Source organism: Atta colombica, unplaced genomic scaffold (assembly GCF_001594045.1).
Source record: "Atta colombica isolate Treedump-2 unplaced genomic scaffold, Acol1.0 scaffold136, whole genome shotgun sequence".
NCBI lineage: Eukaryota > Metazoa > Arthropoda > Insecta > Hymenoptera > Formicidae > Atta > Atta colombica.
Genome location: NW_017259224.1, coordinates 292,961 through 307,319, shown reverse-complemented (window position 1 = coordinate 307,319; position 14,359 = coordinate 292,961). Strand labels below are relative to the sequence as shown.

At 34.2% G+C, this 14,359-nt stretch overlaps 3 protein-coding genes across 6 annotated transcripts in view; 2 read left to right on the top strand and 1 right to left on the bottom strand.

The window, feature by feature from the left end:
• Nucleotides 1-4,823: 4,823 nt before the first annotated feature.
• LOC108684607 (thyroid transcription factor 1-associated protein 26 homolog) lies at nt 4,824-5,549 on the top strand. The gene is made up of 3 exons (XM_018189018.1): nt 4,824-5,022; nt 5,093-5,225; nt 5,306-5,549. Exons 1-3 carry the CDS (start codon nt 4,893-4,895, stop codon nt 5,547-5,549), a joined length of 507 nt encoding a protein of 168 aa, XP_018044507.1. The 5' UTR covers nt 4,824-4,892.
• Nucleotides 5,488-13,905, top strand: LOC108684602 (AP-2 complex subunit alpha). Of its 4 annotated transcripts, none has more exons than XM_018189010.1 (14): nt 5,488-5,545; nt 7,498-7,586; nt 8,326-8,537; nt 8,617-8,810; nt 8,901-9,132; nt 9,209-9,317; nt 9,407-10,050; nt 10,119-10,250; nt 10,364-10,561; nt 10,623-10,960; nt 11,043-11,311; nt 11,398-11,542; nt 11,636-11,843; nt 11,922-13,905. In XM_018189010.1, exons 2-14 carry the CDS (start codon nt 7,523-7,525, stop codon nt 11,997-11,999), a joined length of 2,823 nt encoding a protein of 940 aa, XP_018044499.1. In that variant the 5' UTR covers nt 5,488-5,545; nt 7,498-7,522; the 3' UTR covers nt 12,000-13,905. The 4 variants fall into 4 exon arrangements, with proteins under 4 accessions (XP_018044499.1, XP_018044496.1, XP_018044498.1 ...); XM_018189007.1 differs by lacking the exon at nt 5,488-5,545 and adding an exon at nt 6,677-6,752; XM_018189009.1 differs by lacking the exon at nt 5,488-5,545 and adding an exon at nt 6,763-6,883.
• The window catches only part of LOC108684605, a 16,438-nt gene continuing 13,861 nt past the window's right edge, over nt 11,783-14,359 (bottom strand). The window contains exon 3 of the mRNA XM_018189017.1: nt 11,783-11,826. The gene's annotated coding sequence lies outside the window, so the exon portion shown is untranslated. The remainder of the gene's footprint in view (nt 11,827-14,359) is intronic.

The following is a 14,359-nucleotide window of genomic DNA, read 5'->3' as shown; positions in this document are numbered from 1 at the left end:
AAAAAGAGAAAAAACGGCGAAAAATGTTCTAAATATTGATACTTTGAGTAAACTAGATCTGACGACTGACAAATTTAAGAGAATTGACTTTCTTCCCGTCGAGAAAAATCCTCTTGAAATTAGTGTGTGTTGATTTTCTGATACCCTGAGGGTGGACTTATTTTCGTAAAACAAATAATACGTCACGCAAAAATGTGGTCTCGCTCTTAGAATTTGTTCATATAAAGACCGCGCGTAGGCGAAAACGACACAAAACGAATCATCATTGCCCGCGCAACACAGCGTGACTAATAAACCCGCGCAATCGTTTCCTTATAAATGACCCCCGCGAAAGAACAATCTCGTAAATTCCACGAGTCTCGATAGAATTATTCGTATCTATTTATGGCTGATATAAGAAGGATGAAAATAAAGTGATCACAATATATGTAAAAATAAATTTTTATTTTATGCAGTGATTCCTAGTTCCTACAATTCTTCCGACAAAATTTTAATATTTAAGACTTTTAAATATTTCGTTTTAAAACACTATCATAAACAAAAATGAACGTCAGTAAACATGTCAGTAAACATAAACTGAAAACAAAAGGAATCGAGATGACGTAAGAGCCTTTAACGATTAGATGCAATGGCGAATACAATTTTTACGGTGCTGATCGTTTCATTAGACTGAATTAAAAGGTCGATAAGACATCGTTTAATCGCGGTGATCCATCCATGAAGATTGCAATCGTCATCAATGAAGATTTTAATTGAAAAACATTAACCTAATTTAGAAGACAGAGATCTATTTTTTAATTTTACAACTTTTCTTTAAGTAAAATAAAATTTATAATTTATATTTCATTGTATTTTTTTCTTCAAAATATAACACTGTTTCAGCGCCATTATAATGGCTTTCCTATTCTGTAGATCATAGAAAGAATGATTTTGTTAAAATATTTAAAAATTTAGCTAGACACAGATCTGAAAATAAACTTTATTGGGCTATTAAAATAACTACGTGAAACGCTCAAAGCTATTACATGTTGGAATGTCAAAACTTGTTGCAGTATTACTCATCATGTTTGAACTTTTTACATAATTATTTTGATAGTCTAACAAAATTATTTTCAAATCTGTATCTATATATAGCCAATTTTAGATATTTCAATAAAATTGTTCTTTCCTGTAAAGATTAAAATAATTTTACATCTTTAACATTAAAACTTTCCCGAGAGTGTTAAAATTTTTAAGTAAAATTATATGTCAGTTTATAAATTGAAGATGTTGATTGTTAGTATTGCCATGTGTAATATAGGCATAGATATCTGACCAACAACTTCAAAAATCGTGAATCAAATTGATGAACTGCGATCAGTATATAGAAGATATGGATTCTTAACATCAACAATAGTCGATTGGAAATTCTTCCTGCACTGCGTCTATCGAAAATTGGCAATCACTCCGAGGCGCGTCATCGAGCCGGGAATATTAAAAAAGACTATATGCGTCGTCACGAAAGAATTCTTTTACGGTATTGAAACCGAGTTTCGCGGTGAGTGACGCCGACGCTATTTCGGCGCCTCGTATCGTCACGAACTGCGTTCTCGGGTCTGAATGGAACGGTAACGTCACTATACACCCCCGTATTCGTCTATACACAATACATTCGACATGTACAGTTCTTTGCCGGTCTCCGGCAAAATACATATACGCTTATGTGAATTAATCTCGCCAAAAAGTCTTTTCACGTCGAACTAAGTAAATAAATCAAAGGAAGGAACGGAAGTCACAGATACAGATTTTTGGTGAACTGAAGGAAACTTAGGATTGTACAATGAGAGTAAAATATATCAATAAATGTATACAAAATATTACAAAGCGGCCAATGACATTCTTCGAAGTAATGTAGCTTATGACGAAATTTTTAGACTGAATTTCTTCATTTACTCTTTTATACACGTTTCTCTTGAGAAGATGATTTTCGTGACAACTCTACACAAGGACTTAATAAGGGTTTCTTTGATCTATCTCACGTATCTAGTAATAAAAGAGAGAAATAAAAAATGCTGATCTCGACTAACGAGATCATCGAGGTTGATGCTAAAGTGTGTCAATGTCGTCGCTCTTATATCTCCAGGTGAGATTCTTTACGAGGCGACGGACTTCCTCTCTTATTTTTAAAACGTCGACGAAAGCAGACAGTTGCCATCGATGTGAGAGGAAAGGAAACTTGACTGGTGTGACGTCATCTCCATGAGACTTACGTCGATCGATAAAAGGCGTCACAGGTTCCTAATATGGATCGAAAATAAGATTGTCGTGCATAATAACCTTCTTGATCGATCTTTCCCATAATTGCGCAAGATTTCGCTACGAAGAATGTCATGATACGTCTTTAAGATGTCTTAATGTTAATGACGTCATTGTTTTAATTAATAACGAATTCAGTTGAACGAACGAAAGAAAAGATTGAATATGACATAACATTTTTAATTGATTGTAGCAGCCAATTTTTGGTTGCGTTAGCCTATCGAAATTCTATACTGACATTGCGGATAAGCTAACAACCAAAAATTGGCTGTTGCAGCCAATTAAAATTGCTATGCCATATTTGCCACCTAATTTGCTGCAGCAACTAATTTTTTCTTTCAGTGTAAAAATGCACAATAATGCATATTAAAGTCGTACACTGATTTAATTTTTTTTGTAAAAGTATGAGTAATGATAAGTAATGATGTATCGTTTTATTCTATTTCGATATTCGATAAACGACAAGGAAAAAAACATTGGTACATTATCATGCGTGAAACGGAGTGCACTCGCAATGTATGCATCCTATTTTAATTCATATATTTATTATTATAGGATGAAGATGTTATGAGTGATCGATCAATTCGTTATCCTCGACATTGAAAGGGTGATCGACGGTCGAAGGAATCGAACGACGAATACCTTCGAACGAATCTGGCTTCAGATTCTATGCTCGTCTCGAATTTTGTCAGCTAATAATAGCCCGGTAGAGCGCATACCGTTGAGCTACTATCTTTTCGGCGACGTCAGTTTGCTTGTTTTCCTCGTCTACGTACCGAGCTATGAATAATTGTCCAATCTCTTGCAAACGCAAGCTGACGTCGGGAAACATGAGATACATAATGAAGAAACGACGCGGATGTCGCGAATTATTGAGAATTTTTGTTAAAACATTAGGCATTCAAGAGTATGTACATGAAAAGTACGATTTTGCTGAAATTGAATTTAAAAATTTATAGCTAAATATATAATATTTTGCTAAATTTAAAGATGTACTATTTTGCTAAATTTTTAGATATAGATATTTGAAAATATAATTTTGTTGAACTATTAAAATAATTACGTAGGACTCTCAATTCTTGGTTATTAGAATGTCAAAACTTTTTACGTTAGTCATCATGCTTGAATTTTCTACAGAATTATTTTGATGGTCCAACAAAATTATTTTCAGATTTGTACTCACTAAAACTTTTAGAGTGATTCTCACTCCGAAGAGTTTAGAGTGAAATCTCAGGATAGGATCACAATATCTTGCATAACGCATAATGCATAAGGCATAAATGCATAATGAATTTTCTACAATAAGCTATTACCTAAGCTTTATGTCCTAAGCCATAAGAAATTGATTGATCATAATCGATTATTCTCACATTCGGCTGTGATTGATCAATTTTTACGGCTTAAAGACATAAACTTATATAATGGCTTATTGATAAAAAGTCTATAAGAAAATGAGCCAATCAAAGTCTTTCATTAATTTCCTTTCCATAAAATAAAAGACTGATTGGTTGATTTTTTTACGTTTTTTTGCATTCTACATTACGCAAAGATCTGCGCTCTGGACTTCACGCTTAAAGATTGAAAACTGAGATACTCTTTTTCAAGAATTTTCACTCTTCAGAGTGAAGTTCCACTCCAAAGAATTTAAAGAGTATCTAATTTAAATATTTAGATATATTTCAACAAAATCGTTTTTTCCGTGTATGAATTCCATTCCTTTTAATGCAGATCCCTCTGCAAGGAATGCAATATGTATTAGCAATATATATTAGCACGAAATTGTGTAAGACAATCTTATCGTTAATGAAACGAATTGTTGGACGACACGCGCATAGCGATCGTGTTGCCATTCTGCAGCTTCCGATCTAACGCTGATCGGTCATCAAGTCTATAAATTAACATGGTCAATTATCCAATGTCACCGTCATGAATAAACTCATACGTAACGCGGTGACAGGTAATGTGACAGAAATCGTGAATAAAGAATTGTAGCGCTCTCTCACAAGTAATTCCCACAAATTCCCACGAAGTTACTATCGTCATTCATTTTTGCAATATATAATTTAATATTTTTTTTCTTTTGTAATGGCTGGATAAATATATATGTATTAATAAATAAAAAATATCTAATAAAAATTGCGCGATTCTTTCGAATATACATCATATATATATTAGAATACGTAATTCATATACTCTGTATTGTATTTTACGTACATTTATAATATATATTTTTATATATTTTATAATTTTGATATTTCTAAATATTATTTATTTGTGTAATAATATAATTTGTTTATTTCGTGCTCGCGTATATAATAATGTGTTAAATCATGTTTAAAATACGTATCCTAAATTTTTAAACACGTACTGACAACAAAACGTTTCAAATAAAACCTGATTATATTTTTGTCTTTTTTTTTTTCAAATCATTTTTACCATCCGTTTTGATTGCTTTTTATTCTAGTTACAACATTTTGCCGCGAGAGGCATTAGTGTACAGCTGATTTTTCACCTGAAATCTGAAACTGATCACCAAAGATTGGGAAACACGTGATTACATCGTTACGTTACATGTATTATGTCAACCAATATCGATCATGAGGAACAACACGAGAAATGTGAAAGATAAAGGTCGAATTAATAAAGGTGATATTGACGATAAGCATCGGGAGAAGAAATTCGACAAAAAGAAGTACAGATTACAGAAGTATAGCAACAAGTATAAAAGTATGTGTACGATGTACGCCATGAATAGGTTAAGTTTATTGTTTATTTAAAATTTGCTTCCTTGTATTAGTTAATCAATGGGAAGAGAAGAGGAAGAAGGCTGTGTTACGAGAATATTATAAAGAACTTAAGAAAGATCAGCAGAATTCCGCGGGAACGTCGTCAAATTTAAGTAATACATCCAAAAATACGAATGAAACTAGGTATGTAAAGTACTTGAAATCTATTCAGAATCTACAACTTGAAATCTAATATTGATCAATTTATTCATGTATGTAAACAGCAAATTGAAGAAGAACAGTGCTTTCTTCAAAGCTAAACGGGAATATCGGCGAAAGCAGGAAGAAAAAAAGAACAGGCTAGAGAATGCCATTCGTGTAAAAACAGAACGAGAGGAAGCCCTGAAGAAGTATAGGGAGAAGAAATTGCAGAATTACAAGGTGTTATCAAAGAAGACGAAGAAGGGGCAGCCTGTCATGAAGGGCAGGATAGAAATGTTGCTGGAAAAAATACAGCAAATAACGTAATGTACAATCGTCTCTTTATCTTCGCTTTAGACTGATTCAGGATTTGGTCAAAGTTTTACTACAAATTCTTTGAAGAGCTTTTGACCAATTATAAAGAGCAATTTCGAAACAGCATTTGTAGCATCATGTTGACTATACTCTTAATCATATCATTGCACAATGGAGCATTAGAGAAATAGTAAAATGTTTTCAATTTGTATATTGTATGTTACACAATGTATTGAATGTTCCAACAGTAACACATGTTCTTCAAATTTCATTAAATTTTTGTCATACGAGATTGCTTCCATATATTTGTACTTTATCTTTTATATAACTGTATCATTTATAAAATAGAATGACAATTTCGTGTGCAATTACTCATTAAATTATAACGAAGGAAATAGAAATGAAGTAAAATAAATAGAATTATTTAAAAATTATTTAATTCCTTGTCTTATTTAATTCTCAAAATGATAACATCATTTACTGATCAACATAATACTTTTACAAAATAAGTTGCAATTCCGAATTGAATATATCTAAAGTGAAAAAGTATTCATTTAATTTATAATTGATTCTTATATATATATATATATCTTTATTCTTACAATAAGATATTATCTAAGCTTTAAGTCTTAAGTCATAAGAAATTGATCAGTCAAATGTGAGAAAATATAATTGATCAATTTCTTGTCATTAAAAATTTAAAGATTATGTAATGGCTCATCGTAGAAAGCTCATGAAACTGTCTTAAAAAATGTCATAATAACAGCATCTTAGACATCGCTTAAGATGGACTTAAAATAAGAATCAATGAATATCTATGATATTTGGTCAAATCAATCGATTATTCCTATCAATGCGGCAATCCTCCACGTTCGATCGCGGTAACCTTTCGCATTCAATCACCCGAGGCCACGGACGAAGCGAAGAAACTAGAAGAAACCGTGGGCTTGAACCAGCGTGCCCTTTCGCGGCGATCAATCGCGGGTGACCGCCTTGGCGGTTCGAAATACGAAATTCCACGCGCCAGCATGGATCGCGCGTGCGCGCTGGCATTTTGACGGGCGGCCGTCGCTCGTCGGACGACACAGGCTAGTCGACGGTTGCAAATGGCGACAGCCACGAAGTCTTTGGCACGGGCTCGCGACTAGTTCCACGCCTACCGTGCGCCCCGCGAGCGAGCTGTGCGCCGAACGTAGCCCCAGCGCCCAGAGATCGGTACGTAGTCTAAGTGAACCTGGCGACGTCGCGGGTCGCGACTCCCCTCCCGGCCGCGGCGAGAGGATTCGCGGCAACTCGCGGCGCCCTTGGAATCCCGGCGGATCCTCCGCGCGCACGACTCGACGAAGGTATTCATATCGTTTCTTCTTCCTCCGAGATGGTTCTTCCTTTTCTCGATCGATATGTCGTCGCGCGATCATCTGCCTTCCCGGATCCGTCCCCCGTCGATTCCGACGGTCGCGTACGTGTCTCCCCCTCCCCGCTCCTCATCTCTTCCCCTCGCTAGCCGGGACGGATCTCCGGGTGCCGCATCGCTGTCAAGAATCACCATCAGAATTCGCGGTGCAAAACCGCGTCGCCGGCTCTGATCACTCGACGAATTTAATAATCGTGAATACGACGATTTTAATCGCGTCTCTTCCGAGCGGCTTCGACGGCTGAACTTTATATTCCGGAGCTCCATTCGACGCCACATACGATACTCCGTTTCCTCGATTAGCACGCTCAGAGAGAGAGAGAGAGGGGGGGGGGGAGAGAGAGAGAGAAATTAGTTTTGCGATTGTAAAAGACGGCACGTATAGGAGCGATCGCGGCCGTCCCATCGTTGCGTCACGTCGTTTTCAGTGAGCGAAACAAATACCAATTACAGTATATCTGCGTCGGAGCGCGATCTCTAAGCGTCTCAGATTGGAGGGGAATGAACGTCCGAGTGTTCTCACATAGCTCTCGCTCTCATTCACAGGTAATCTTGAGCAAAACGAGGCAAGATGCCGGCCGTCAGAGGAGATGGTATGCGTGGATTGGCGGTATTCATATCGGACATCAGGAATTGTAAGTAATCGTTGTGTGACAGTGTTCTATATTTTTCCATCAATAATACTCACACTTCACATTTAATTGCTGGATTATATAATGTGATTGTCGGTATTGTAAATTATTCCCAATTGTTGCCATTCTTTTTTCAAATATCACTGATCTTGTATTTGATGCTATTGTATTTAATGACATTTCATTCCTCCAGTGATAATGTGCCATTGAAACTGAAATTGTATGGTGACGTGTTTAACATTGAGGAGCAGGAGAAAGGGGGCGGTTCTGATATAGGCCTATCTTCTTGTGATATAGCTTGATTCTCAATATCAATCTACCACACATTAGCTAAACATTTATTAAAAAGGAATTCTGGTCTTCTTAAGATATTTATAGAAGGCACAATTGTATAGTTTTACGTATATTTATGCATATTATTTATTTATATAACTATTCACGTTTCTGAGTTAAAAAGATTGTTCTTGATAAATCATTCGGCAATTATCATTATTTTTTATATTGAGTATTTCTGTTGAGGAGTATTATTTTTGATTCATATTTATAATAAAAAAAATCCTTGGATATTTTTAGCTAAAGTATAAATGAGGATATTACAACAGAAAAGTTTTATTCTAATACATATTTTATTTTCTTGTCACAAACATACCTTATTATTGTATTATATAAGATATATTTGTATAAAAGATGATACATACACTTGTGTCTTTTCTTTTTTAAAACGTTGTACTAATGTTACTAGGCAAAAGTAAAGAGGCAGAAATTAAAAGAATTAACAAGGAACTAGCAAACATACGCAGCAAGTTTAAAGGAGACAAAACACTCGATGGATATCAGAAAAAGAAATATGTTTGCAAGCTGTTATTTATTTTCCTTCTTGGCCATGACATCGATTTTGGACATATGGAAGCTGTCAATCTACTTTCATCAAATAAATATTCAGAGAAACAAATTGTAAGTAAAACAATCTAACAATCTGCAATATGTTCAATAATGTAGCGGATGATGTCACTATCTACTCATATAATTCTAGGGATATCTTTTCATATCGGTCCTAGTGAACACTAATAGTGATCTGATTAAGTTAATCATACAAAGTATAAAAAATGATCTCGCCTCACGCAATCCAATTCATGTTAATTTGGCGCTGCAATGTATTGCCAATATCGGTAGTAAAGAAATGGCGGAAGCCTTCGGCAATGAAATTCCAAAATTGCTTGTCTCAGGGTACGACATATTGTATTTATTGCTTTATATAGCCTTATATAGTTGACTTGTATCAGATATTCGTTGAATTTTCAAATATTTGTTCTATAGAGATACCATGGACGTTGTGAAACAAAGTGCTGCGTTATGTCTACTGCGACTATTGCGGACAGCTCCCGATGTCGTACCTGGCGGTGAATGGACGTCACGTATAGTTCATCTGTTGAACGACCAACATTTAGGCGTTGTAACAGCCGCAGCATCACTCATAGACGCTCTTGTAAAAAGAAATCCTGATGAATATAAAGGCTGCGTTAGTCTTGCAGTTTCGAGATTAAGTAGAGTACGTTATTGAAGTAAAAATTTATCATATGACAATAAGAATACAATATTATTTAACATTTTTTCTGCGATTGTAGATTGTTACGTCGAGTTATACAGATCTGCAAGATTATACGTATTACTTTGTACCAGCCCCATGGTTATCTGTCAAGTTATTACGTCTGCTGCAGAACTATACACCACCAGGTATTTAATTCCACAATGCATGGAGTATGTTATATGTAGAAATATAATATATTGTAGGATATATTTATAAGGAATTTATATTTCTTTAGCCGAAGATCCAGGTGTGAGAGGCAGATTAAACGAATGTTTAGAAACAATATTAAACAAAGCTCAAGAACCACCCAAGTCAAAGAAGGTCCAGCATTCAAACGCGAAAAATGCTGTTCTCTTTGAAGCCATTAGTTTAATTATTCACAACGATAGCGAGCCGAATCTCCTTGTACGAGCATGCAACCAGCTCGGTCAATTTTTATCGAATCGAGAGACCAATTTGCGATACCTGGCACTCGAATCTATGTGCCATTTGGCTACTTCAGAATTCTCGCACGAAGCCGTAAAGAAACACCAAGAAGTAGTCATATTATCAATGAAGATGGAGAAGGATGTTTCTGTGAGACAGCAAGCAGTAGACCTATTATATGCCATGTGTGATAAAAGCAATGCCGAAGAGATTGTCCAAGAAATGCTAAATTATTTGGAGACAGCTGATTACTCGATTAGAGAAGAAATGGTTCTTAAAGTAGCGATTCTAGCGGAAAAATATGCGACCGATTATACTTGGTATGTTGATGTTATCCTAAATCTAATTAGGATAGCAGGCGATTACGTATCTGAGGAAGTTTGGTATCGAGTTATTCAGATTGTTATCAATCGAGATGATGTTCAGGGCTATGCTGCAAAAACCGTCTTTGAGGTAAAATATATATTTTTTTCTTTTTGTAAAATTATTTTGACATTCTGTATGTGTGCTGTATGTTGCAGGCTTTGCAAGCACCCGCTTGTCACGAAAATATGGTTAAAGTCGGTGGTTATATACTTGGAGAATTTGGTAATCTCATAGCTGGCGACCAACGGTCTTCACCAGCTGTCCAGTTTCAACTACTACATTCCAAAGTAAGTACATATATTTTTATTTTCGAAAATTGTCTATATATATGGACAACACACACACACACACACACACACACACATCTATACACATATATACATATGTATATCTCTTGCAGTATCATTTATGCTCTCCTATGACTCGAGCATTGTTGCTTTCGACGTACATAAAGTTTGTCAATTTGTTCCCCGAAATACGAAGCCAGATCCAAGATGTCTTCAGACAGCATAGTAATTTACGTAGCGCAGACGCTGAGTTACAACAAAGAGCCTCAGAATACCTGCAATTGAGTATTATTGCTTCAACTGATGTCTTGGTATGTAACATGTAACAATTAAAAATATGAATGTTCGTCACTGATATATCTGTTTCTGTAGGCCACCGTATTGGAAGAAATGCCAGCATTCCCCGAAAGGGAATCCTCCATTCTTGCAGTTTTAAAGAAGAAGAAGCCGGGCCGAGTACCAGAGAACGAAATTAGAGAAAGCAAGAGTCCAGCGCCAAACACTAATCATCACACTGAACCTCCTCCTACTGCTGCTACAACCGTGACAGTTAACAATTCTTCTGCTGATTTGCTAGGACTGTCAACTCCACCTTCCTCACAACCATCTAGTAATACAGGCGTATTGCTTGATGTTTTGGGAGATATTTATAATATGCCAAATAAACTTGGTACTACCAACGGCACCCAAAATACATACAATCCTAAAAAGTAAAAAAATATATTATGCGAGAGATTTTTATATAATTATAATATTGATATTTGTAATTATTATTTTGATTATATTTTTCAGGTTTGTTTGTAAGAATAATGGTGTTTTGTTCGAAAATGACTTGATACAAATCGGTGTAAAATCGGAGTTTAGACAAAATCTTGGACGTGTGGGTCTTTTTTATGGAAACAAGACGCAATATGCCTTGCACAGTTTTCAACCGCAATTATCTTGGACAGACGAGAATCAAGCAAAGTTAGCTGTACAAGTAAAACCTGTTGATCCTATATTGGAAGCTGGCGCTCAGATCCAGCAAATGATCAATGCAGAATGTATTGACGACTATAATGGTACGTTATTATTACGATATTTTTACAAATTTTTATTAATTAATATCGGAACTTGTTCCATTACACGTAGTATTTCCTATTTATAGATTCGCCGAGCATGATTATCTCCTTCATTTACAATAATGTGCCACAGAAGATCACAATGAAGTTACCATTAACAATTAATAAGTTCTTCGAACCAACAGAAATGAATGGGGAATCATTCTTTGCAAGATGGAAAAATCTTGGCGGGTATGATTGCAATATAATTAAGGAAAAGAGAGACATGAGGTTTTTTTTTTAAATAGTTCCATAGATTGATTTCCACATTAAATTTATTTTCAGAGCGAATCAACAACGATCACAAAAGATTTTCAAAGCGCAACAACCTATGGATCTAACACAAGTACGCACGAAACTACAAGGATTTGGAATGCAACTGCTTGATGGCATTGATCCGAATCCCGATAACTTTGTCTGTGCTGGTATCGTTCATATGAGGGCGCAGCAAGTGGGTTGCCTGTTACGTCTTGAACCTAATAAACAAGCCCAGGTAATGTTCAACTCTTGAAAGATTCAATACCGTAATAAACATGATAATTTTTATTTAATTGCTTATTTCTATTTGCAGATGTTCCGTTTAACAGTACGTTCGAGTAAAGAATCGATGTCGGTAGAGATCTGTGACCTGCTGGTGGACCAATTTTAAACGGCCTAGCAGGCGTAAATATTATCGAAAAATTAGTACTACGTCGTGAGAAGACATATCATTATCGAACGATGATGTCATCTCGCGTCGTTCAAAAAGATATTGATGGTTATTTGTTAAGAAATATTTGCGTTGTACCCAAGCTTACACTCAATAACGCTCTTATCTAAGATCTATATCTTCGTGTAGGTAGTTTCGTGTCACTATATATCATTTTATTGAAGAGGCATAAGTTTGAATCAGGACTATCGAAATTAAGTACTGAAAAAAACGAGGGATATATATATATGAACTGGCTATGACAGACAGTATTATCTCATAATCGAGGATACTAAGGTGTGGATCTGTTTTGAATGTCTACATCTTATATTACAATCTACAATTTAAGCGGATGAAGCGAGAATGAAGAAGCTAGATTAGTTATGGATATGTACGTATTGTAGAAACACTCGAGCCACATTATAGAAACAAAGCATACAAGATTTTTTTACTGAGTTTTATAATACAAGTTTCTCTTCGTATCGTTGCAATTTATATAGTTTTAAAACATCGATTAATCACTTCGATTGTTCAGAGTAGAATATCTCTCTTGGCACATCATTTTCTTTTATATCGTTTTATACCTACGCGTCATTATTATTCATATTCATGAATTGCTTGCATTGGTATTTTGCCATGAGATTTTGCCGCGTGAGCGAGAGTAGATTTGGGCACAATGACAGTAGTTGTATAATATGAGCTGTTTATCTAGATACCCTTATATTTAACGGAACTGCGATTTAATTATTGTGTACAATTAATAGTTTATATTTAATTGTCTTTGTCCTGATCTTGAGTTTGAACAATGTCTTAGATTGACCTAGATTTTCTGTATCATTGATTAGAGTATAAATCCATGGCTGGTCATTTCTGTGTTTGCAAAAAAGATGAGAGGTATATCGTATTATAGTATATTATTAAAAATTGAATGTCTACAGATTAATTATTTGTAATTATAGAAGTACATTTTCAGAGTCTTTGCGTAAGATGTATATGTTTAGTAGAGTGTACAACTCTGTACAGATAATATTTGAAGTTAATAATATGTTGATTATGATAATAACAGCGGGAAGAGAGCAGCTCTAATTATGATTTAAATATCGCTTTATAACGATCGGTGACGTGTTACCGACTTTGTAAAGCCTTACACAATTGTACATATAAAATTGATCACAAATGGCTATAAATATTTTCAGGATAGATTGCGCTATTCATAGCCACAAGCTCAAATTTGTTTCTTATTCTTCAATTATGTTTTATTCTTCAGGGAAGTAAGATGTATATTTTTCATATTCATATAGTGTAAATTCATGTGTCTAATGTTCCCATTATATTTCTTTTCTTTTATATTGTATTGTGTATTAGCTGTATTTTAATTATAGTATATACAGGTCGAGAGAACATGGCGCTATCAGTTTTTACGACTTGATTTAATGAGATTTTATTATCATCATTATTTCCTTCTCTCCCTTTTTTAAATATTATTTGTCATGATAGAATATTTTACTATTAGATATAATTGTACGATTATAATTGTCGTTAAATCATAAGCAATATGAAACGAAATATGGGTGTTTTATATTTTCACTTCTCTCGTTCTTATAGAACAGTTAATATTTCAGAGACTATTAACAGTATAATTTTTTTTATCTAAACTAGGTACAAATTGCTATAAAATTATTTATCATTTTTTTATTGCGGTACTGACATATAATCCAAGCTAAAATTATAATCTATAAATTATTATTATTAGAAAGAGAGAAGAGGATAACAATTTGCTGTGTTATACCATTATAGATCTTTTTACGTATAAATGTGTAATATATATGTAAAATTGGTATAATTTGTGTTTTATATATTAATGACATTTTAAATTGCAATATTTTTTTAATTGTTGGATAATTAAGATACAAATTAAAATTAAATAAAAATTATTTTAAAAATCAAGAAAAAAATGATAATAAAAGGAAATAAATACATTTTTCCTTTGTAAACATCGAGACACAACCCAACGTTTTACATGTTTAAACATTCCTTTGTAATAGTTTTCTTGTCCAAGATTTGTGAAATACTGATCTTTGATATCTTTATCCTTAAATCTTTTTTCTCTAATGAAAAATGCTGATCAAAGAGATGGAAATTTAATGGAACTAGATCGAAATTATGTGGTAGTACAGAATTTTCCATTTTCATTTTCACTTATATTTTGAAGTGTAATTTGAAATGAAAAAATATCATGTAAAAATTTTTTTATTTCCAATTATAATGTGTGTGTACACACACACACACACACACACATATATATATATAATATATATATA